At 52.8% G+C, this 23,389-nt stretch overlaps 1 protein-coding gene and 2 long non-coding RNA genes across 7 annotated transcripts in view; 1 reads left to right on the top strand and 2 right to left on the bottom strand.

The window, feature by feature from the left end:
• The window catches only part of SIPA1L3 (signal induced proliferation associated 1 like 3), a 218,287-nt gene extending 196,887 nt beyond the window's left edge, over positions 1 to 21,400 (top strand). For 4 of the 5 annotated variants that reach the window (XM_036876806.2, XM_036876817.2, XM_057493126.1 and 1 more), the window contains exons 16-21: positions 4,730 to 4,895; positions 5,736 to 5,985; positions 11,097 to 11,240; positions 16,109 to 16,244; positions 17,947 to 18,028; positions 19,239 to 21,400. In XM_036876806.2, coding sequence (XP_036732701.2) covers positions 4,730 to 4,895; positions 5,736 to 5,985; positions 11,097 to 11,240; positions 16,109 to 16,244; positions 17,947 to 18,028; positions 19,239 to 19,382 — 922 coding nt within the window. In that variant the 3' untranslated portion in view covers positions 19,383 to 21,400. The other variant, XM_057493127.1, reaches the window with a different exon arrangement.
• Positions 784 to 4,087, bottom strand: LOC130681058 (uncharacterized). The gene is made up of 2 exons (XR_008994117.1): positions 3,155 to 4,087; positions 784 to 2,103 (listed from the first exon to the last, which is right to left on the bottom strand). It is a non-coding gene; the product is annotated as an uncharacterized LOC130681058 (long non-coding RNA).
• Positions 18,367 to 23,292, bottom strand: LOC130681059 (uncharacterized). The gene is made up of 3 exons (XR_008994118.1): positions 23,171 to 23,292; positions 21,660 to 21,750; positions 18,367 to 18,431 (listed from the first exon to the last, which is right to left on the bottom strand). It is a non-coding gene; the product is annotated as an uncharacterized LOC130681059 (long non-coding RNA).
• Positions 23,293 to 23,389: the final 97 nt, after the last annotated feature.

The raw sequence follows: 23,389 nt of genomic DNA, 5'->3' as shown, positions 1-23,389 counted from the left end.
GGCAGAACCCCCAGCTCAGGCAGGCTGACAGTGGTGCTAATTAGCTTGATTAACTAGGCCCCAGGGGAGCTGCCCCAGTTGGAGGCCAGAGCTCCAAAGTCAGCTGGGACCAGGCCCAGCCAAGTTGGAGCCATTGGTTGCCTCCACTTCTGGCCCTTCTTGTCGCTCTTATCTGGGCCCTAACTGCAGGGCCTTCTTTAAAATTTTTCTGTCTTTTTCTTTTCTAACCTAAGTGGTTTAATTCCACAACATGACAAAATCCAAGTTCAGACAACATGGGCAAATGAGAGATTATGTCCAGTGCTGTCAGAACCTTGAGAGGTTACATCCCTGTGGATGTTCCCTTCGTTTGTGTTTTGAAAGGTAAATCACGTACAGAATGAAATCCAAACAGTACAAAAGGGTTTGCAGTGAAAACCAAGCCTCTCCCTTTCCTGGCCCCCGACCGTCCAGCTCCCCTCCCCAGAAGCAACCACTGTTTGATTTCGTGTGCATCCTCCCGGAAACGTTCTGCACATGATCGTGTGTGATTGTGTGTACTCCCTCGTACCCCTTTTTATTTATTGATGTGGTAACCTCCTGTCTGCTCTTCTGCCTTGTTCCTTTGCTCTTTTCTCCTCAGATAATCTTGGCCGCGATTCTGTATTAGTAGATAGAAGGTGATCTCATTCTTTTTAACCGTCCAGGAGTAGTCCATTTTATCCTCAGAGGTTATTAGGTTTTAACGATTATGGAGACCAGAGATCTTGATTTGAAAAAGCGAAAAGATCAGAGATGTGTAACACCAGTTCAGTTTGGTTTTTTTAAGGTGGAATTAATGCCGTTTTAAATTACTGCTTAGAATATGCGATTTAGAAAATACATTGGAAAATTCTTCCAGAAGAAAATAAGAGCAAAAATGGTTGATTTGACTCTCCAAACTGAACTTCATTGTACTTTCCCTTTAGACATGTCACAGCAGCCCATGAGTGTCAGTCCATGCGACCTGCAGTAGGTGAGATAGATGCAGAGTTAAGAGTCGGGGAGAAGGTTCTAGCATTATTTCTCCTGGTAAGCCTGCCTTCCACTGTGGAATTAGCAATGCCCCCCTAGAGTGCCCGGAGCTGGGAGGGTGATTTTAGCAAATGAACACAAACAGAGCAGGGAAGGAATACTTGAGTTCCTTTGACTTACCCTTTTTAAGTATCTCTATACTTTGTTCTGTTTTCTGAAAGCCATGTAAACTTGTAAAAGGAAGGTAGAGAATAAAGAAGGTTGGAAGGAGGATGATAGAGAGGTGGGCTGGAAAGAAGGAAGGTTGGCTCTGTGTGGTACACATTAAACAACTGCTTTTGAGTGCCGACAATACAGCAGGCCTTGATCCTGACACTGGATGTGGAATGCACAAGGCTGCAGGTGAGGTAGAGGGAGTGGGATCACAGATAAGCGAGAACACACAACAAACCATCATGAGGTGAATGCAGTGAAGAAGTAGCACGGGATTGCGTGATCAATCACTCCTGGGCTGAGGGAGCACCAGAAGGGTGAGAGGCCCCTCTGAGGAGGTGACATTTGAACTGAACCAGGATGAGAAGCTGCCGTTCATGGGGACAGCTGGGCAGGGCACTCTGAGGCAGACAGAGCAGCCAGTGCAAAGGCGCTGAGGCAGGAATATGTCCAGTGTGTTTAAGGAACAATGGGAGGCCTGTGTGCAAGGAGATGAGGGCAGAGGCAGGTTGTTTGGGACCACCAGAGCTGTGGGGAGGAATATTTTTAGAAAGTGAATCTCCCACACATATACCTTTGAGGCTCAGAGTTTGGTAAACTTCAATATACCAAGCTAAGCTGTTTGTGCATTTTGTTTTCTAAAAATGGTTTCACACTATACGTACCACTTCTTTATTCCCATGACATATCTGGGAGAACCGCTCTCCATGTCATTCGGTTCAGCCCCACTTTTCTTCAGCACCTGGAGGTATTAGTCTGTGGTGCCGCCACCCTTCTCCGGGGCCTCACACTTCCCCTGCTGGCGATTCCATTTGCACCACAGAGAGGTCTCCATACACCTGGCACACGTGGGTTCCTCCCGGTCTTTCTGAAGACGCACTCCCAGAGTTAGTCTCCCTAGGGTGCAGAGAGTGCACGTTGTAAAGTTTTCAGCAGGTCTTTTTATGCGCCTCCCAAAGGAGAGCCTTGTGGACAATGCCCCTTTCTCAGCACAGATGAGCTGAAGTCACAGCCGGCTCCCTCCCCAGGGGCGGTGTTGCAGCTCACAGCATGGCCTGTGCTGCTTTCACACTCCCCAGGGAGTCTGCAAAATGGGAAATCCAAAGGGGAGGTGGAAGGGGAGGTCCCTTTCCAGCTCCCATGGGAGGAGCACATGCTCTTTAGGGGTGCATGTGTCTTTTTCCTCTTTGTCTCTCTATTTCTCTCTTTTGGATCTAAAGCTTTTCATTTGCCCGGAGAATGCTATAATAGAGCCAGAATTACCCTAGACCTGGAATTCTAATTTGGGGAGGAATATGACCTGACAAGAAAAAACTTGCCACCCTCTCTTTCTTCCTTTGTTAAAATCCCAAGGCTGGCAGCAGAGAAAATGAGAAAGAAAATGTAGACTTCAAAACCCTCAGGAGCCCAAGACATCTTATTTCTTCATGAGTTCAAAGGCTCTTTTTCTTTCTTGAGTTACAAAATGATGAAGTCTGATGTCAGCTTTTTTTAAACTGGTTTTTGTTATTAATTGTTCCAACACATGATTATGGTAAAATAAATTGAGACAGTGCAGAAGGCTATCAGCTGAAAAGTCAAAGTCTCATTTTTCCACCTCGTAATAAGAAAGACTCTTGCTTCCCAGAGGTAATCACTGCTCATAATTTCTTCCAGAATATTTTTCTGCCTATAGAAGCATATTATTAAACCAAATGTGGCTGTGTCCCACACACATGCATCTTTTTCACGCCATCTCTGAGAGGTGGCATGGCAGTCAAACATGCTGGTGACGCCTGCAGGCTCTGCAGCCTGGTGGCTTTGGCTGGAATCCCAGCTCCTCCACTCACAGGCTGTGTGACTTTGGACAAGTATCTCTCTGTGCCTCGGCTTCCCATCTGTAAAATGGGGATGAAGTAATAGTGGTCCCCAGGGCAGGCTGCTGTGCATTTTGAACAAGTTAGCATACCTAGAGCCCTGGGTAGGCATGGAGAATGCCCAGTGCTCCTGCTAGTGGTCGTTGTTTATCTCCTGGGGGAGCGGAGACACCTCAGGTCAGGAATCCAGTTCTCCCTGGGGAAGTAAGGCCCAAAGTAAGTCCCAGAATCAGAAGGCAAGAGGAGTCCTCAGGGGAAGTCCAGGAGTGGTGGACATGGAGCCCTAGGGGAGCCATCCTTGGCCAGGAGAGGACCAGGGAGCCGAGGGATGGTGGCCTGCAGAGCCAGCAGAGAGGACTGTGTGCGGTTCAGTGCTTGTCAGCCTCAGACGAGCACTTGTAAGAGCAGCTCTCATTTCCCAAGCACCCACTCTGTCTCAGGTGTCTGGCAAGCACTTTATAGCAAACTCCACATGCTGTGAGGCCAACATGTTTGCCAAAGGAGCAAACTGAGAGTCAGAGAGGTGGTGTATCTTGCCTGGGGTCACACAGCAGGAACCACTAGAACCAGACTCAGACCCAGGCCTGTCTACCTCCAGGCCTCCTTTTAATCCCGGGCAGTGCCCCAATGGCTTTTAGACCACAGAGTGGTCTGGAAGGCAGTGCGGGTCAGCTCTGGGATGCTGAAGAAGGGGGTGGTGATGAGAGTGACCTGTGCTCACAGAGTAACTTCCAGAATGGAGGCCCAGAAGGAAAGTGGGGATAGAAGCAGCCAGGGGCCCCCAGGCCCCTGCACAGAGCACAGCTGCTTTGGCTCCGGATGCATGAGCTCTCTTACCCTACGTGACAGAAGAGGAACCCGAGGTTAGGGGGATCCGACGTTGGCCATGGAGCACCCAGGCCAAATGTCTGCTGCCTGTGGCCCAGCATGTGCCCATGGGGACCAGTCCCCACAGGGGTTACCCCCCTGAGACCTTACCCTTCTCCTGCGGCTGGAAGCCCTGGTCTGGGCCACCTGCATTTCTCACCTGATAATGGCAGGAGCTTCTCCCTGTCTCGCTCCTCCCGCTCTCATGCCCACTTCCTTGAGGGTCACTTTTCTGTCCAGCAACCAAAGTGATACTTTTAAAATGCAAAGAAGGACCTAGACTCGCCAGCTCGGTCACAGAGGCTCCCCACATGCAGTCCCGGGCCCCATCTGTGGCTCATACATTCTGCCCCCACCTCACCCTCCCACCCCCAATACTCAGTGCCCTGCAGGCCTCCTGTCCTCAAACTCACCAGCTTGTGCCCACCTCACAGCCCAGCGCTTGCTGTTCCCACTGCAGGGCCTTCACCCGTGTGGGCTCCTTCCTGCCACCCTCCAGGACTCCGCTCAGCTGTCACCCCTCAGAAAAGCCATCCTCAGTCCCCGTGAATCCCTATCCATTTACCCAGCGTTATTTTTCTTCAAAACACCGCTCTCCCCCTCTCATCGTGAGACCTCTCTCTCTGTTCCTTTACATGTTGTCCATCTCCCCAGCTGAAGGTCAGCTCCACATTCCCTGCCACGAGCAGAACAGGCATGGCACGGAGTGGGTTTCCGGCCGTATGTGTGGGGTGAGTGGGAGAGAACAGAGGAGCCTTCCTGGGTCAGGACAGCTTTGAGAGCTCACCCTCTTGTCTCAGGCAGGTGGACACCAACACGAAGAACGTCTTCGGGCAGCCGCGGCTGCGGGCGTCCCTCCGAGATCTCCGCTCCCCACGGAAGAACTACAAATCTACCATTGAGGACGACCTGAAGAGGCTCATTGTCATGGACAACCTGGGACCTGAGCAAGAGAGAGATGCAGGGGTGCGTAGAGGCTGCCCCCAACCACGCCCACAGGATCAGGCAGGCGGGTGGCCGTGGGAGGACAGGGGAGGGGATAGCGCTCCCTGCGCTGGCTCCAGCCTCTTCTGGCCCATGGCCTCCACCTGGGACGTCTGCCAGCCCTGTTTGGGTGTATGTGGCTGCCTGGTGGGGGAGAATCAGGACGTCACTAGCCAGGGACGGAATCACAGGGTAGGCAGGCATGTGGGAGTGCATTGCATACCAGAGAGCCTCGTGGGGCTGGAAAGGGACATGCCTGTTGGCTCTCGTGTCCTCCTCCTGGAGCCCAGGGTGCAAGCAGCCCCCACCTACCAAACCACATGGACCAAGAGTGGAGGCAGGGCTCCCAGGGGAAAGTGAGGCTTCAGTGACTCACGGGGGGTAGAAGGCCAAGCCATCGAGCACCGAAGTCCCCCACCACCCTCTGCTCCTGTGCCCTCTGTCCCCACCTGGCCCTGACTGGCTGTGCTCTCTTACAGGGTGGCCCTAGTCTGTCCAGGTCCTATCCCGCCAGCCCTCAGCACTGTGTCCCTAGTGGTTCCCAGCAGGGACTGGCTCTCCTAGGCCCAGCTTGGGTCACACTGCCTTCCCTAAACTTATCTGGGGCAGGAGGGTGGCACTGGCCCTTCAGGACCAGGTGGGCCGCGAGTGGAGGAGGAGGTATCCCCAGGGGAAAAGTGGGGTACTTTTGTCCAGAAAGGAGGCAGAAATGGATGCTGAGTGGGTAAGAACCATAGATGTCCAGGATAGGAAGAAGCCTGTGATGTTGGTGGCCACAGGCCAGGCCATGACTGCCCTCTGTGCCCTCCCCTGTCTCAGCAGCAGTCACCGCAGAAGAGCCTGCAGCGGACGCTGTCCGACGAGAGTCTGTGCAGCGGGCGGCGGGAGCCCAGCTTTGCCAACCCTGCCAGTCTGGAGCCCAGCCTGCCCAGTGATGTGCTCTTCACCAGCACCTGCGCCTTTCCCTCCAGCACACTGCCCGCCCGCCGCCAGCACCAGCACCCCCACCTGCCCGGCAGCAGTGGCCCCAGCACCAGCCCCACCACTGGCAATGGCTTCCCAGAGAAGAAATGTGAGCCCGGGCCCCTGGGGCTGGCGGGGCTCACCCCAGGGTTAGGACACAGGGCATCCAGCGCTGGGGATCATTGTGTTAGCATCAGCTGGGGGGGCCTGGGGTGCACAGGAGCTTCAGAGGGCCTGCTGGTTGGGACTGGGTGTCACCCACAGAGCACAGGCTTGTTAGCCAAGCATCAGGGATCTCTTGGGGGTCACCTAGGAGTCTGGAGCACCCGAGGATCGGGGTCATCTGAGACCAGAGACAGGCTTTCAGCACCCCGAGGTGCAGACCAGAGGCTCATTACTCAGGCCCTGAGGATCAGGGCTTTGCACCAGCTGCTGCCCCAGCCCCCTGCTCCAGCATCAAGCAGAGTGAATGTTTGTTTACTAACTGGCTCTACCCAAGTCTGCCAACCCCTGGAGGGAAGGTGTACAGGGGTGTGATTCCTCCAACCTTCTGTTCATCCAGCAAATATGTTCTGAGTGTCCTCCCTGAAGGGGACACTGTGCACAAGGCCCCATCAAAAAGCCGAGTGCTGCCTAGGGTTCTCTGAGCCTGCAGTTCGCCCTGTAGTCCCTCATCCACAACCCCAAAGGCTCCAAGACTGAAAGGCCATGCAGAAGTTCGGGGCAAGCTCTTTGGGCAGGAAAGCCCAGCCTGAACGGCTGTGGGGCTATTCCTGGTCCTTCACCCCCCGGGGTGTGAGTGGCAGTTGCCTCATCGCAGTTCGCTGGTGTCTTGATCACTGAGTGCTGCCCAACTTTCCTGGGTGTGTTATGTAATTAATATACAGCACCTGTACAGCTTTCTCAAATCCAAACAGATCTGGACTTCAGAGATGTGTCTGCCCCAAGGGTTTCGGCCGAGGGGCTGCGTGCTGTGTCATCTAGATGCAGCCTGTTGCATCCTGCAGTGGGTGGGAGGGAGGAGGCTCTGGGACTTTCTGGGGGAGGGAGGGGAGATTCTGTCTTCACCCTTAAAATCTCTCCATGGCCTCCCCCGGCCCTACTGTTCAGGTCCATGTTCCTTGCCCTGGTGTTGTGGGACTGCCGTGCCCGGGCCCCACCCCTCTGCCTCACGGTGCCCTCCCATAGGCCCTCTAGTCTACCAGGCTTTCCCTCCTCAGGGCATTCCACGTGGTTGTTCCTTCTGTCCCCGCTGCGCTTCCCTCGCCCCCGTTCTTGGTAACTCCTGCTTCTCCTTCAGACCTGTGCCTGGTTACTGCCCTTTCCTGGAGGTCTCCCACAAGCCCCAGACTGGGTCATCTCCCCCGGCTCAGACTCCAAAGCACCTGGCCCACCCCTCCATTGCCTTCATTCCACAAACATGTCTTCAGCACCTGCTGTGTGCCAGTCTCTGCTCTAGCATGGGCTTAGTGCTGTGAGAGAACGTCCCTGCCTGGGGAGGCTGAGTCTCAGTGGGAATTCCTCAGGCTTCCCTGAGCTCCACTCTGTGCCTCCTTCCTTTGCCTCTTGTCTTTACTGCCCCCGGCTATGCCTACGGCAGGCCTGGTACATAGTAAGCATTCAGCCCACAGTGAGGAGAAGGCCAGAGAGGGGCCATGGCAGAGGCGGTGTGCACGAAGGACACAGACATAACCAAAAGGGAATGCCTCTGACTGGCTGTGCATCATCACTTCAGTCTCAACTCAGATGCTACCTGCTCCAGGAAGTCCTCCCTCCCTGACCTCGTCTGGGCCCCCACCACCACCACCTGGGTTTCTCCCATCCCAGCCTGATGTTTCCCCATCACAGCCACAGTCACTCTGTGGGAATGGTTCTGTCTGCCCACTGGACTGTGGGCTGCCTAAGAGCAGAGCCTGTGGTGGTCTGGGCCACTGCAGGGACCCCAGCCTCAATCCCACAGGGTGCACACATGCACTTCTCTATGCCCATATGACTCTCCCCCTGAACCAGGGAGAGTCCCATCAGGCCTCAGCAGGCCCGGGACCCACGGCCTCCTCCAACCCTGAGCCTGGCAAGGGCCCTACCCAAACCACGTGCAGGCAGAAAAGGTACTGTCAGCCTGGGCCCAGGCTTCCCTAATGAAGGGACCTCTGTGCCAAGGAGCCTCTCCAGTGGCAGCCGCTGATTTCTTCCCTGGCGGCAGCAGCCGCTCCCACGGCCCTAGCAGCTCAGCAGAGAAGGCTGGCAGGCTGGAGGCGCGGAGCTCCGAGGTCAGGGCTTGGCGTCCTTCCTGCCCTCGTTCATTCCCTGGGACATTTGTTCGGTGGGCAAATGCTAACTAGCACCATGGGGCCAGAGAGCTGGACGTCCAGGGCCAGAACTCCCAGGTATAACCCCTCTGTGCCGCAGTTCCTCTGACTGTGAAATGTGGGCTGAAGTACTGGTTTCCTCACTGGATTGAACTGAGACTCCAGTAAGTTAATACATGGAAATGCTCAGCACAACGCCTAATAGGCATTATTAGGAAAAAACCCTAGTTCTGTATTATGTTTTTGTTAGTATTCTGTCATCTGGAGCAAGCATTTTAATCTGTCCTGAGTCAGGCTTGTACTTCTGGACTAAAAGCAGGCTTAGAATAGGGTATTAAGAGGGACCTTCTGAACCTCAAAGCCAGTAGGTTTGAGCATAGAGCAAGGTCGGTGTCAGACACGTGGGCAAGGCACTGTGAGCCCCCCCTCCGCAACTCAGGGGTCATAACAGCACCTCCCTCCTGACTAACTGGGGGTGAAGCTGTGTGATGACTCCTGTAGTGCACCAGCACGGTGCCCAGCAAGAGGACATGCTCAGTCAGGCTCTGCCTTTCCTGCCGCAAGTTGCCTCCTGACCTCTGTGTCACTGTCATCCTTTGTTGGCTGGGAGGCGTCCGTGATCAGAGGCCCAGGGCCTAAACCCAGCACATGGGACTCACTTGATGGCTTCAGCAAATGCAACCACTGGTGCCATGCTCGTGCTGCCCGTCCGACTGCCCTGAGACATCAGGGGCCTCTTTGCTGGGCATGTCATGCCTAAACCAAGCAGGTCTCCCCACAGGGACCCTGCCATGACCAAACACTGTCCGTACACCGATGGCCCAGACTTACATCTGCAACCTGGCTGGCACTCCTCCAGAAATGGACTCCCGGCCCCACCACCAGCCTGCCCACCTCAGTCAGAGCCAGCTCCAAAATCTTGGCATCATCTTGGACTCTTCCCTTGGGACCAAATCCGCTCTTCAGGGAATACTTTTGGACCACCTATGAAATAGGTCCAGGAAAAAACATAGGCAAAAATCTCTTGAGTATAAATATGAGCAACTTTTTTCTGAACATATCTCCTCAGGCAAGGGAAACAAAAGCAAAAATGAACAAATGGGACTACATCAAACCAGAAAGCTTCTGTATAGCAAAAGACACCATCAGTAAAACAAAAAGCCATCCTATGGTATGGAAGAATGTATTCATAAACGACCTGATAAAGGGTTAACATCCAAAATATATAAAGAACTCACACTCCTCAACACCCAAAAAGCAAATAACCCAATTAAAAAATGAGCGGAGGATCTGAACAGACACTTCTCCAAAGAAGAAATTCAGATGGCCAACAGGCACATGAAAAGATGCTCCACATCACTAATTATCCGGGAAATGCAAATTAAAGCCACAGTAAGATAGCACCTCACACCAGTTAGGATGGCCAACATGCAAAAGACAAGCAACAGCAAATGCTGGTGAGGATGCAGAGAAAGGGGAACCCTCCTACACTGCTGGTGGGAATGTAAATTAATTCAACGATTGTGGAAAACAATATGGAGGTTCCTCAAAAAACTAAAAATAGAAATACCATTTGACCTGGGAATTCCACTCCTAGGAATCTACCCAATGAAAAAAACATCCCAGATTCAAGAAGACTTAGCACCTCTGTGTTTATTGCAGCACTACTTACAATAGCCAAGAAATGGAAACAACCTAAGTGTCCATCAGTAGGTGAATGGATAAAGAAGATGTGGTACATATACACAATGGAATGTTATTCAGCCATAACAAGAAAACAAATCCTACCATTTGCAAGAACATGGATGGAGCTAGAGGGTATTATGCTCAGTGACATAAGCCAGGTGGAGAAAGACAAGTACCAAATGATTTCACTCATTTGTGGAGTATGACAATGAAGCAAAACTGAAGGAACAAAACAGCAGCAGACTCACAGACTCCAAGAAGGGACTAACGGTTACCAAAGGGAAGGGGGTGGGGAGAGAGGGAGAACGGGATTGAGGGGAATTATGAATAGCACATATTGTAGGGGGCTTACGGGGAAGGCAGTATAGCACAGAGTAGTGACTCCGTAGCATCTTACTAAGCTGATGGACAGTGACTGCAATGAGGCAGGGGACTCAATAATATAGGTAGAATGTAGTAACCACAATGTTGCTCATGTGAAACCTTCATAAGATGGTATACCAGTGATACCTTCATGAAAAAAAATAGGTCCAGGAGCTGCCCACTTGTTCCTCCATAGCTCCTACCTGGTCCTGTCCACTCTCATCCCCTCCTGGACCATCTCAGTTCCTTCACTGTCTCCCTGCTTCCTGCTCCCCTTGCCCCACAACAGTCTGTCCCCAACATGCAGCTAGGGGAACCCCTGTGGACACTTGTATCGGGTTATGTCCCTCCCTGCTCAGAGCCCTCCTGTAGCTCTATCTCACTCAAAGTAAAAGACAAAGTCCTCATCGTGACCCACGAGGTCCCATGCAGTCCAGGCCTGTCACCTTTCTGGTTTCACTTCCTACTACACTGTCCCAGCCACATGGGCTTCAGTGTTCCTTAAACCTACAGGTGCATTCCTGCCCCTGCAATTTTGCACTGACTGTTCCATCTGCCAGAATGCTCTTCCCCCAGGTAACCCCTGGCTCACTCACTCCCCTCCTCCCCTATCATCTCCGCCAGGCCTCCCCAGCACCTGTTCAAAACTGTACCCGTATAAACCTCTGGCACTCCCACCCCTTACCCTGATGGATGTTTCCCTGGTGTTTATCATCTAATGAACATAATGTATTCATTTAATTGCATGTTATAACAATTATATAACATTATAGTTATACATAAAGTAAAACATAATAATAACTTCTTGTCTCCCCATGTTGTCATTCTCACCTGTCTCCCCATCACCCCTCTCCCTACCCAGCCACCATCTCAGCCTCCGAGCTCTCACTGGCCGATGGGCGGGACCGGCCACTGCGGCGCCTTGACCCTGGAATGATGCCACTGCCCGACACGGCTGCCGGCCTTGAGTGGTCCAGCCTGGTAAATGCAGCCAAGGCTTACGAAGGTAAGCGCCTCCCACCCCACCCCCTCCCCAGATCCCTACCCCCTTCTGTGCTCTAGAAGGATCAGTGGGGGGCCTTGGGGCTTTGAAGTGGGATCCACTCAGATTCCAGAACTGGGGTGCAGGGTTCACGTCCTGCTGAGTCACTTGCTCACTGTGCAGTCTTCATCTCCCCGATCCCCAGTTACCTTGTCTGCAAAGCCAGAGTGTGACTATGCCCACTGCCTGGGGCTGCAGGAAGGACTGTATGAAACCCTGTGTATAAAACCTGTCAGGCACAGAATAAACTCTCAACAGACAGTACCTCATATTATTACAGGCAAAATTGTAGTAATAATCAGTCATATTTAGATTTGCTTCGGCTGTAAGCAGGAAACCCAAATTAACATGCAAGGTTTTACACAAGTAAAAATTCCAGTGGTAGGCACTGTGGGCCCAACGCTGCAGATGAATTTGACCCTTCAGAGTCCTGATGTGCTCAGTGGGAGGAGAAGGTTGCTCAGTGGCCTTTCCTGGAGATCACTCTGCAGCCATGATGCCATCATGGAGCGTCTGCCCAGAGCCAACACTTTATCACCTTACAAACAGCATTACCTCTAATCTCCTCTGAGGGATGCATTAGGATTCCCATTGACAGATGAGAAAACAGGCTCAGCTCTCCACAGAGTTCCCTGGCCAAGGGTACACAGGGCCAGGATTCAAATCCAGGCCTGAACAACCCTCCAGAGAAACAGAAATAGGAAACAGACTGTTTATGGAAAAGGAAAGTGAGTTGGCTCTCACACTTCTGAAAACACCACTCCGGCTCTCTCCTAGTAAGACAAATGCAAGTTGAAACTCACTGAGATACAGTTCTTCACCTCTGAGAACTGCAGAGGTGGAGTTTGATGACACTGGGTGGGTGAACAGGGAACGGGCCCCTCATGCTTTGAGCTGCTGTGTAAGTTGGGTGTCAGCCCTGGTGGAGGGCAGCTTGGCACTACCTACAATAGATTAAAGGTGCACGTGCCTTTTAGCCTCACAATTCTTGGTTCTGTTGGCTGGGGAAAGCCTTTCCTCCCAGCATGACCCAGTTCACCGTCGTCATGTGGCCCACCCAGCCTGGCGTGGACTCAGGCAGACCTTTCCACATGCTCGCTTGCTATCTAAAAGGCCACGCTGGGAAAGCAGGGGTGATTTCAGGGAAAATAGGAACCCCATATATTTTCTTGGTTCATGTGATTCCACAAATGAGGTGCTGCTGGCCCCGAGGACTTCACATCCCACGTATAAGTCACAGGCAGTGTCAGCATGAAAATGCTGTGGGTCCAGCCCTTTGGGATGGAGGGGAAGGAGTCGGGGCTGGCACAGGACCTGAGAAGTGAAGGCAGGGTAGTCTCCTGAGGAGGAAGGGTCAGGTGTGATGAAAAGGACACGAGAGCCTTACTGCCCAGATTTGAACCCCAGCTTTGCCACTGATGAGCTGTGTGACAAGTGGTTGGCCTCTGCTGCCTCGGTTTGCTCATCTGTAAAATCAGATAGTATTCCGACCCTGCAGGGTGGCTGTGAGCATTAAATGAATCCACATAGGTTTACTGCACTTAAGAACAGGTGTCACTGACTGCATGTGGGTTTTCAGCTATAGATTTGAGAACCAGGGAGAGAGTTCGAGGGCCTCAATCAACTCTCCTCTCCAAGCCTTTGCAGGGGTCTCACAGCTGGCCTGTGGGCCCTCGTTCCCCAGGTTTCAACCCCAGAGCAGGGAGGGGGTTCTGCTCCACAGCCCAGGGTTCTTTATTTGGTAGGCATGCAGGGAGAGTGTGGGGCTTGTCCCAGGAGGAATGCAGGGAGGGGTGCCAGGCAGCAATGCCATCTCCCTTCTCTACCCTGGGTCTCTCAGCATCCTGGAGCCAGGACTGCTTTTTTCTGGGCCCTGGAGAAGCAGGTGAGAGGCTCCAGGCCTCTCCCTGGAGACCCAGATGCTGTCAGTGGCTGTAAGAGCCCCCTGCTCCCCCCTTTGACCCCTATGCCTGAGAACTGGCACCACATGCAAGAGCTCAGGGAGCTGGGATGGTGGCATTGATTCGCCACCCAGGCCGCACATCAGTCGCCCAGGGAGCATTTTCCTTCTTTATGAAATTAATAAGTGAAACACAGCAGTAACACGTGATCACGTACTGGGTGGTGCGGGACGTACAGCGGCAAAGCCGGGAAGGAAACAGCAGCACCACAATGGTAGTCACTTGTCTGTGGAGCAGGGAGAGGGGCCAGCAGTGGGATGGAGTTGGGGGTTTCAGCCCATCATAAGGTGTGTTTGTTTAGATATGTGCAGATCTTCCTGTGTAATTCAAATCCACGGAAAAACTAAAGGAATTACTGATGAATTTGGCCAGTGTCTTCGTAGCATACTAGTTTTGTTAAAGAAAAGAAAAGAAAATCCTAACTACTAGAGACACTTGGGAAGTTCATACAGGTGGAAAACAGGTTTGGGATTTGCTTTAAAATATTCCAGGAAAAAAAAGTGAAGGGAATCGCATCTTGTGGTACAGTAAGTAAGGAAATCGTTGTAAAAAAGGAATGGCCGTGTCAGCTGGACATAGGAGCCAACCTGAGGAGTGCCCAGTGGCTGAAGTTGGAACAGTTTAACAACAAAATAACTAACAGTAGTACTAGATTATAACCCAAAGAATAAAATAAATGTCCATGAGTCCATGCCTATAAATAAACAAATGGTGGCAATATGACAGCTCTTCTATAGCGAGATTCCAGTTAATCTAGAAGGAATGAGGGAAATAGAAGTCATCATTATAACAACACAGTAATAACTGATAATTGCCAAAATTAGTGGGAGACTTTAAGTAGAAGCAGGGTATTTACATAACTTCAAAATATCTACCCCAATGTTTATAAATTGTTCAGTCCACAGATGTTTTACTTGCCCCACCCCACCCCCGGAGTGGAGCTGAATTCCCCTCAACTTTTGGGTGTGGCTGGTCTCATTTCTAATAAATGGAGGGTTGAAAGGGAAAAATAGTCACTTCACATTGCAGAAAGGCAGCAGAGAGCACCGTCACCAAGCGGGCAAGGTTACCACCACCGGTAACAAGACACGTCCACACGGGAGCCCTGGCGCACCATGCTGAGAAGCACACGCCGCCTCTCTGGTATTCTTCTTCAAGTCCATGAAAACATCAGACAAACCCAAACAGAGAAATGTTCGAAAACCTGAGAAGTATTAAAATTGGGAAATACAAGGAAAAACTGAGAAACTGTCACAGGTTGGAGGAGACCAAGGAGATGTGGCAACTGAACACAGGGTGGGGCCCTGGATTGGCTCCTAGCAGAAGATCATGGGTGGGGAAACGGGTGAAATCCCAGAAAAGCATGCGGCTGAGGTCCTAGCTTGGAAGCAGTGTTCACCTCTTCATGTTGCTTGTTGTGCACTGTTTCTGGGAGAGGCGGCTGGGTGAAGGGGGCAAGGGAATTCTCTGTCACCTTTGCAGCTCTACTATAAATGTAAAACTATTGCAAAGTCAAAAGTTGTTTTAAACTAAGGAAAGAGTTGGGCAGATGGGGCTGCAGAGGGACACAGGGAACCCCTCGTGGGCGGTAGACTTGTTGACAATCTGATTATGGTGGTGATTGCCCAGAATCTACATGGAAGTCACTCCTTACCAAGTGTGTGCTTTCAACACGTGCAATTTGTTGTATGTCAGTTACGTGTCAGTAAGCTGTTTTCAGAAAGTAAAGAGTCATCAGGGGAATAAAAAACTAAAAATCAAAAAGCATAGGGGGTGCAGGGGAGGAGACCTGAGTATGCTGAAAATCGTTGAAACTGGTGATAGGTTTGTGAGGACCTGTGACACTGTTTTCTCTGGGGCAAATTTGCAATGGTTCATATAAAAAATTTTTCAAAAAGAGTAAATATTAAACCCAAGATAGGAAACTACAGCAATAAAGGATATTATTCAGAGAATTGGGGAGATTTCAAGATGACTGACTATTAGACAGCCATATTGAAGAAATGTCAAATTTGTTGAGCATGATAGCATGTTGTAATAATAAAGGACAGCGTCCTTATTTTGTGGAGATGTGGGTAATTTGGTCTCAAATGGTTACAGAAAAGGGGGGTAGAGAGAAAGTAAGTGGCAGAAAGTCAGCAACTGGTGGCGCTAAGGTAAGAGTGCTCTGGATTTTGTCGTGCCATTCTTTGAGCACAGAAGCTTTGAATCGGAAGCCCGCCTTTGCCAGGTGACAGCACGTATCCAACGCGGCCACTCTCCCCTGGAGCACACGCCCCTCGCATTCCACTGGCTGGCTGGCCCAGGGCTCGCTGAACCAGCCGCTCAAGCCCCACCCCCAGAACAAGTCACTGTGTCTGGGGTGAGCCCCAGGAATCTTCGCCTGCAGCCCCATGTGATTTTTTTTTCTTCAGTATACCTGCTCTTCTCTGTCTTGCTCTTCTGTTTTTTTGAAATCTCACAAGCATTCTCAGAGCTAGAGCGCAATGACGTCCCCCGTACTCATCACCCAGTCTCAGCCCCATCCGCTTTTGGCCATTACCACCTATTTGTTAACAGAACCAGGAAATTTACGTTGAATGTGGGCGGCTGCTTCCTCACTCTCAGTTAACTTGTTTCTCCATCCCTTGAATTTGGTATAAACTGGTCATTGGGTCTAGAGGCTGATAACAGAATCAGGGGAAGAATCAGGATAGGATTTTGTTGTTGTTTTGGGCAAGAATCCGTACTAAATGCCCGTGTGAGCTAACAAAAGTGTGACTGGGAATTTCGGGGAGCTATGGCTGGGGTTTGCAGGGAAAGGCGTGGCTAGTCAGTGGGCGGCAGGGGGCGAGGAGCAGCCCGGCCCACCCCATCCTCTCTCCCTGGCAGTGCAGAGAGCCATCTCGCTCTTCTCTCTCAACGACCCAGCTCTGAGTCCAGACGTCCCGCCTGCACACAGTCCTGTGCACAGCCACCTGAGCCTGGACAGGGGGCCCCCGACCCCGAGGACCACCCCTACCATGAGGTGAGGTTTCCCTGGGAACACCCAGGGGCCCGGCAGCCCACGTACCTGCAGGCGGCAGGTGCAGTGGGACACCTGGGCGCGGGGCAGCTGCGCAGCGCACTCCCACCACCCCTCAGTGATGGCGGAGAGGCGGCTGCTCCTCGCACATAGCTGGAGTGATGCACGCACTGGGACCCAGCGGTGACCAAGTCAGGGCTGACCCTGCCCGCATGCTCGGTGGAGGCCACGCTGTAGCCCAGTTGTTTCACTCCCAACTTTGAAAAACAGAAAATAGTACCCCCACACTGGCTCCCTGCCTTCAGTCACCCCTCTGTCTCCCCTTGGGTCTCCTCTACATATTCCTAAGTTACGCAGTCCCCTGACATTTACCTTTAATCTCTTCCCTAGCAGGCTCCATGCTGGGCTGCCTGGGGACCCAGTGGTGACCGAGAACAAGCCTGCCTCCCAAGTCTTCCTAGGGGAGCTGGGGGGACAGGGAGAAAGACATCGGCATTGGTCATCTCCCATTTACTGCAGCATATTTGACTGCACTGGCTTGGCAGAAAATAAAATTAAAAAGGGAGAGAGGCTGTAAACACATGTTTGCATGTCCATGTATTTAGTGTGTTTCACATTCATCAGCACACCTCACCGTGCAGGGTTATATATATAACACTCATGCACTGTACTTTATGGGCAATTTAAGCGATTTTCAAGAGGAGTTTTTGACTCTGCTGTTTCGCTTCACACACTGGCTTTAGAACTCACCCTCCAGCAGAGTGCAGCCCCACCGTGATGACGAAACTAGGCATTTACAGACGGTGCTGCCACAGTGAGGGTGGGCCCAGAGCGGGCGCAGAAATGGCCAGACCTAATTCCCTTTGCCCTGGAACCGGTACCCTCCTCCCACCTCCCCAAGATCCAGCACCACGGAGGGGGAAAGGGTGGCGCAAAGACGGGAGGGCCGAGTCCTCTTCCCTCATTGACTGAGAGGCCTTGCGTCTGCTGCAGTCCACCCTGCTCCACAGCACCCCCACTGGGTGTGAGCGCCCCACAGAGCCCAGTGCAGCCTCCGCAGGGGCCAGGCAGGCCCAGGTGAGTGCAGAGGAGAAGCTACGGGCTGGGATCTCTGCCTGAGCCTGGTTTTCCCCAGTGCCCGTGGGTAACAGCGTGATGGTCCCAGGCCACGTTGGTCTAGAAGCTCTGTTAGACTGAGACCGTGCACAGCACAGGGTAGGTTCAGTGATGGACATGCTGCCATCATCCTTGTTAGCATCGTTGTTCTGTCCACCAGGTCAGGCCCTCATGTTTGCCTACTTCCATTCCTCGGACTGTGACAGTGCCCAGACCTGTGAGGTGCTCGATGGATGTCTGTGGGGCAGGTTCTCTGCATTGACTGTGTGAGGTGGTCAGCTCAGGAGGAGTTTCTCCCTAAAGCACATACAGTCCATTCTTGGGGTGTGGGGGGGGGTATACACACACAGCATTTGATGGGCCTGGTGCCCCCACCATCCATACCCACAGATGTGCCCTCTCTGGGTGGAGCACAGCTTCCCCCAGAGCTCCTTCTCCAGGCACCCCTCAGGACTCCAGGAAGGAAAGGACTCCCCAAAAACTCAGGGACAAGAAGGGCCTGTACCCCATGTTCCTCCCAGCTGCAGGCCCAGAGCCCTCCTGGAGACCTGGTGAGCTGTGGGCCTGACCTCGTCTCCTGTCTTTACAGCGAGGAGCCGCCCCTCGATCTGACAGGCAAGGTGCACCAGCTAGAGGTGATGCTGAAACAGCTGCACACAGACCTCCAGAAGGTAAGGCCTCCGGGGAGCCCCTTGCGTGGCACATGCTGCCCAGTTCCACCTTCCGGACACTGGTGGCGGCCGCAGAGGGGAGGGCAGTGAGGCAAGGCTCCTGTCCCTACTTGCACCCCTTCTGTCTTGGGGAGGCCACCCAGCTTTGAATGTAGTCATGAGTAAAGAGTAAAAAGTGACAATACCGAAGGCTAGTAGGCACACAGAGAAACTCTCACACGTTCTTGGAGGAAGAATAAACTGCCCAGCATTTTTGGAGGGCATGTTAGACAATATTTATCAAAATGTAATGGCGTACCTTGTTGACCCAGCAATTCCACTTGTAGAAATTTGTCCGACAGAATTTCAAGCATGGGTACGAAGAGGTCCGTGAGCGAGGATGTTCAGTGCTGCACTGCTGCCCCTGTAAGTGGCAGACAACCATACAGCAGAATGTTCTCTAGCCAGTTAAGATAACAGCAGAAATGTATATACTTACTGACATTAAAAAAGTTCAGTAACTTAAGTAAAAAGCTAAGCAAGCTGCAGAGCAGTTTCCTACACATCAGCATACTTAAAAAATCATGTTTAACATCCATGGGTCACAGAGCTAGAGGATGATGTTCCAAGTTGTTTTATCGTCCTTTCCAGGGTGAGGAAGAGTGAGGAGAAATAAGCAGAGGGCTTGTGCTTGTTGCTTGAAATACTTTTGCGTGAAAGGCAAAGGTGGCAGAGTGAGTCCCAAGTGTGGGAATCATGGGGGCCAGTTTCAGATCCACCCCTCCGTGTAAAGCTGCATGACCTTGGACAAGTCACTGCCTTAGGATGTTTCATACCCTGGCAGGGACGATGGAGCTTTCCCAGGCAGCCTCCTAGCCACATCCCAGCTCCCCGCTTGCTGTGTGAGGCTTGGTTTCCTCTTCTAGGAAAATGGGGACAGTAGTCCCTAGGCCTGTGCATAGAGGTGATCATAATTACAGTGAGGTCTGTCAAGCCATTACTTCATGTCAGCCTTGACATGTCAGCAGAGAGTTCAACCTCCATGACCTCAGGAAGCCTCTCAGGCAACCTTTTAGAGTTGAGGAAACTGGGCCCAGTGAGGTGAAGGGACTTGCCCGTGGTTGCTCAACTGTGGAGAAGCAGAGCTGGGATTTTAGCCCTGGCAGCTCGGCTCGGCACTAGGCTCACAGCCACAGCCCAGAGGTCCCCCTGTGCCCGGCCCCGCCCACAGGAGAAGCAGGACAAGGCGGTGCTGCAGTCGGAGGTGGCCAGCCTGCGGCAGAACAACCAGCGCCTGCAGGAAGAGTCGCAGGCCGCCAGTGAGCAGCTGCGCAAGTTCGCGGAGATCTTCTGCAGGGAGAAGAAGGAACTCTGAGGTGGAGAGGCCGCCGTCCCACCCCTCCACGCAGGCAGCCCATGGGCTCCTGCTGTCTCCCTCAACTGGATCCCAGTGGCAAGTGTGACCAAGTCAGTCCTGCCAGGGCATCACCGTCCTCCCCGTGGACCCAGAAAGCCCAGATGGCAGAGGCCTCCCCGGGGCTGTGAGCCGGGGTCTGCTCCTGGTCCTCAAGCCCCAGAGGGCCGGTGGGCTCAGGCCTGCCTCTGATCGCCCCTCTCTGGTCTCGGGGTGCTGGCCATGCCTACCCCACCCTCCAGGGGCCCGTCCTGCCCTCTCACCCAGCCGCTTCCTAGGACCAAGCCATCAGAAGCTGCCGGAAGAGGAGAAGGAGGGCAGGAGTGAGTCTCCAAACCTCACAGCTCCAGGAATCCACAAACCAGGTTTCTTCACCACTTGCAACTGGATTTGGGCTTGTGGGGCCCAGCCCCCTATATGAAGTCACAGCATGAAACTCACCCATTCTTCCCCAGGCCCCAGAAAGATGAGGGCCTGTGTGGAAATGGACCAGGGCATCCTCAGTCCTGGTGCACTAGCTCCAAAAAGCACGAACACTGTCCCCTCCCTCCCCTATCCTTCCAAAAAGCAGCCAGGAGCACTTTCTTAGAGTTTCAGTTATTTTCTTAGGGAGTCCCAGGATGGAGAAAGGAAACCCCAGCATGGAATCAACTTCTTTGAAGGGAAAACTCTGTTTGCACACTCGGGACCATTTATAAAGTCTTTTTTGAACAGCTCTCAACCGCCAGAGGCCAGGGCACCTGGGCCCCTCCACCTTGGAGCTACTGCCCCCATGAGGCCCAGGTGCAGAGCCCACATGGCCCCGGCCCCAGCCACGCCCACCAACCCCGCAGCCACGGTCCCCTTCTGCGCACCAGGAGGCTCCGCGGAGCCCCCAGGTCAGGGCTGGAGAGAAACAGCCTTCATCTCCTCCCGGTTTTGTTCTCCCTTCGCAAGTCCCTCGGCCCATCTTGCAGGCCTCACAGCGGCAGCGACATCAGACACCCTCACTGTGCTCCCCGGGGAGCGCTCTGCTCCGCAAACCCCCATGAGGCGCTGGTTCTCTAAAGGCAATAAGGGGCAGCTTGCCAGGCAGCCAAGCTGGTGTGGTACTACACTGTTCACCCAGGAAACAGAGTTCTTTCTTTTAAAAACAAATATATATATATATATATTTATTTTTTCATGTAAAGTTGCGCCAGAACAAGTCTGTATGGCCACAATCTGTGGATTCTCCCAACCTCAAGCTGAGGACCGAGGCGTGTCACGTGTGGGCCAGGGCTCAGAGGGATAAAGCCCGCGGGGGCAGGCAGGCCAGCCAGCGTGCCTTTCTGGGAGGCACCAGGTGTGGGGAGGGGACACCAGGCTCAGAGCAGCAGGCTCCTGGCTGGTGACCAGTGCCAGGCTGCCCAGCCCTTGTCCAGAGACCCCACCACCTTCTCTTTGGGGCCAGAAACCTCAGGGAAGGGGACTCTGGGGACTGCGCCCGGCAAGGGAAGTGGGGGAGACACATCGGTTGTCATCAGCCAGCACCCCCTCTCCCTTGCCCGTGCTGTGAGATAGGGGATGCTCAGTCCTCAGCCCTGGCCAACTACTGTGATGTCTCTACCCCTCTTCCCGGGTCCCATTCTCAGAAGGGCTCTCCAGGACCACCCAGCCCCTTTTCGTAGACCCTGACCTGGAGGCCATCCCTCCCCTCCCTTTTTCACCTCATCAGATCATTCAAATCACTTGGGGGACCTAATCATGTACATTCACAAGTGTAAATTATGATTTTGCCTTTGTGTTTTGTTATTTTTTAAGGATCTCTGCAAAACAAATTATTTAATTTGAGGGTGTTCTATCTGATGGCTGAAGATAGGGGTTCTTCATATGTTGATTTGTTTCATTTGGATTTTTTATTGTTCTTTATTGTCTTTTTTTTTTTTCGATCCCTGTCTTGAGATTTTCTGGCATGTTTCTGGAGGTTTCAAAGGAAATAAATGTTTCATAGAAATGGCTCGTGTGTTCAGTAGTTGGGCAGCCGCCTGGAGTCAGTAACGAGAGGGTGTGGCCCAGCGTCAGCCTCCTCCTCCCCCCTTGTCCCAAACACCGTCAGCACGCGTGTACAGACACGCACACACACACGTACGCACACTCCCCTAAGAATCAGGAACACAAGGCTTGCACAAACTGCTTTTGCTTGAAATCCAAATGACAGAAATCCCACACTCAGAATGTAGAAAAGTCCTAAAGGTAAAAAGAAGGGGAGATTCCTACCTCAGAAGTCATATGCTGGAGGCCTGAAAGCCGGACCTGGGCCAGGGTGTTGCACTGCTTTTAGAATTAGTGGTCCTCAGCTTTTAAAATTCTGGACATTGTACGAAAAGTTGAATTTCCAGCTTGGGAAATCTGTTCTTTGCGGGAAGACTCAGAACAAAGGGGTCCCTGCACCCTTTGACTGGACTGTGTCCCCACCACCAGCTTACTTGTATCCACCTGCCACCACCATCATCAGTGGGGGGACGCCTCCTGCTGCCAGTCATCTAGTTGGTGATTTGGGATAGAAAGCAGCCCCTGGGAGCACAGTGAGGTGGAGGTGTCAGGAAAAGATTCCCGTGACCTCAGCGCTGGCCAGGCCTGCTCTAGGGGCTTTGCTGGATCCGGGGACGTCTTAAACTCCTGGCCCCAGGCTGCAGCTGCCCTGGTAAACGCTTGCAGTTTGACCCAGGGATCGGGGTCAAATCGATTTTCTGAATCTGAGCGCCAGCCCAGCTCCTTGACAGGGCCAGGTGGCTGGGTTTTTCCGGCACCTCACCCATTTACCTGTCACTGAGTTTTTCATCTCTCTGAGCTAAAACCTGATGCTTCTCTGATTCCGACCCTACTCGCTACCAAAAAAGATCTCTCTCTGAAATGAGATCTTTTTCCTTCTTCAGGAGGTGGACCAGCTATTTCCACATCTTCTAAAAATTCTAGAGTGTTCCAGACACACTCCCTGTCTCCACCCTTCTTGAGGCCCCATCCTCAACCCGGGCCGCCCTCCCCAACCCGCATGGAAGTGGTGGAGCAAGCTGCTCTCACAGCCTCTCCTGGCGCCTGAGACACACCCCAGCTTCTAGCGCCCCACAGCCCGCACACACCGGCCCACAGGCTCACCGGAGCTGTGCGCTGCCCGTCCCTTCTCCATCTTGCCTCAATTCTCAGCGTCCTCTGCCTCGTCCCCTCTGCCCCCCACAGGTGCCCTCTTGGGCCCCTCCCCTAGTCTCTCTCTCTCCCCCCACCTAATCTCTGGCTCTTCTCACCCAATCTGAATTCCTACCTTGGGCTTCTTCCAGATTTTTCTGTGGTCCCTCTAAATTCTTTGTCCCCCACAAATTCTCTCCTCTGAAGTCTCATCCCTCTGTGTCACTCCCCCAGTATGCTGCCTGTCTCTGGATCCTAACTATCTCTCCCCAAATGTGCCACCCCTCTTACTCTTTTTCTCCTTGCTAATCTATGTGCCCTGGTTCTCTGCCTCCCCTCATCCACTCTCTCTGCTTCTCTCCAAATCACTGTCTACTTCCTCTGGCCTCCTCCCAATGCATGTAGTTTTCATTACTATTATTTCCTCTCCTAAATCTCCATCTCTCTTCTCTTTGCCCATAATTCCTGAGACTCTCCGCATCGACATTGCTCCCCAGATCTATTTATTCCCTTCTCTGCTCTCTTTTTGATTGTAAATTTGTGACTTTGCTATCTATGTCTCTCCAGATCTGTGGCCTGGTTCTCTCCCCCTCACCCCGCCTCACCCAAATCTGCCTCTCTCCCAGTGTCCCTGGGTCTGTCGTCCCTCCTTTGCTCCTTCCTCTCTGCCCTCTGGGTTGGGGGAGCCCCAAGTGATGTAGGGCGAGGATGAGGTGCTCCTGGCGGCCCCGCTCCCTGCCTCCGCCCCGGGAGAGGCCTGCCGGCTTCCTCTTCCCTTCCCCCAGCCCCCAGCTCCCCACCTCCCTCTTCACTGCTTCCCGCTG

The sequence above is a fragment of the Manis pentadactyla genome, chromosome 15, assembly GCF_030020395.1.
Source record: "Manis pentadactyla isolate mManPen7 chromosome 15, mManPen7.hap1, whole genome shotgun sequence".
Classification (NCBI taxonomy): domain Eukaryota; kingdom Metazoa; phylum Chordata; class Mammalia; order Pholidota; family Manidae; genus Manis; species Manis pentadactyla.
This window is presented reverse-complemented; position numbering and strand designations above follow the sequence as displayed.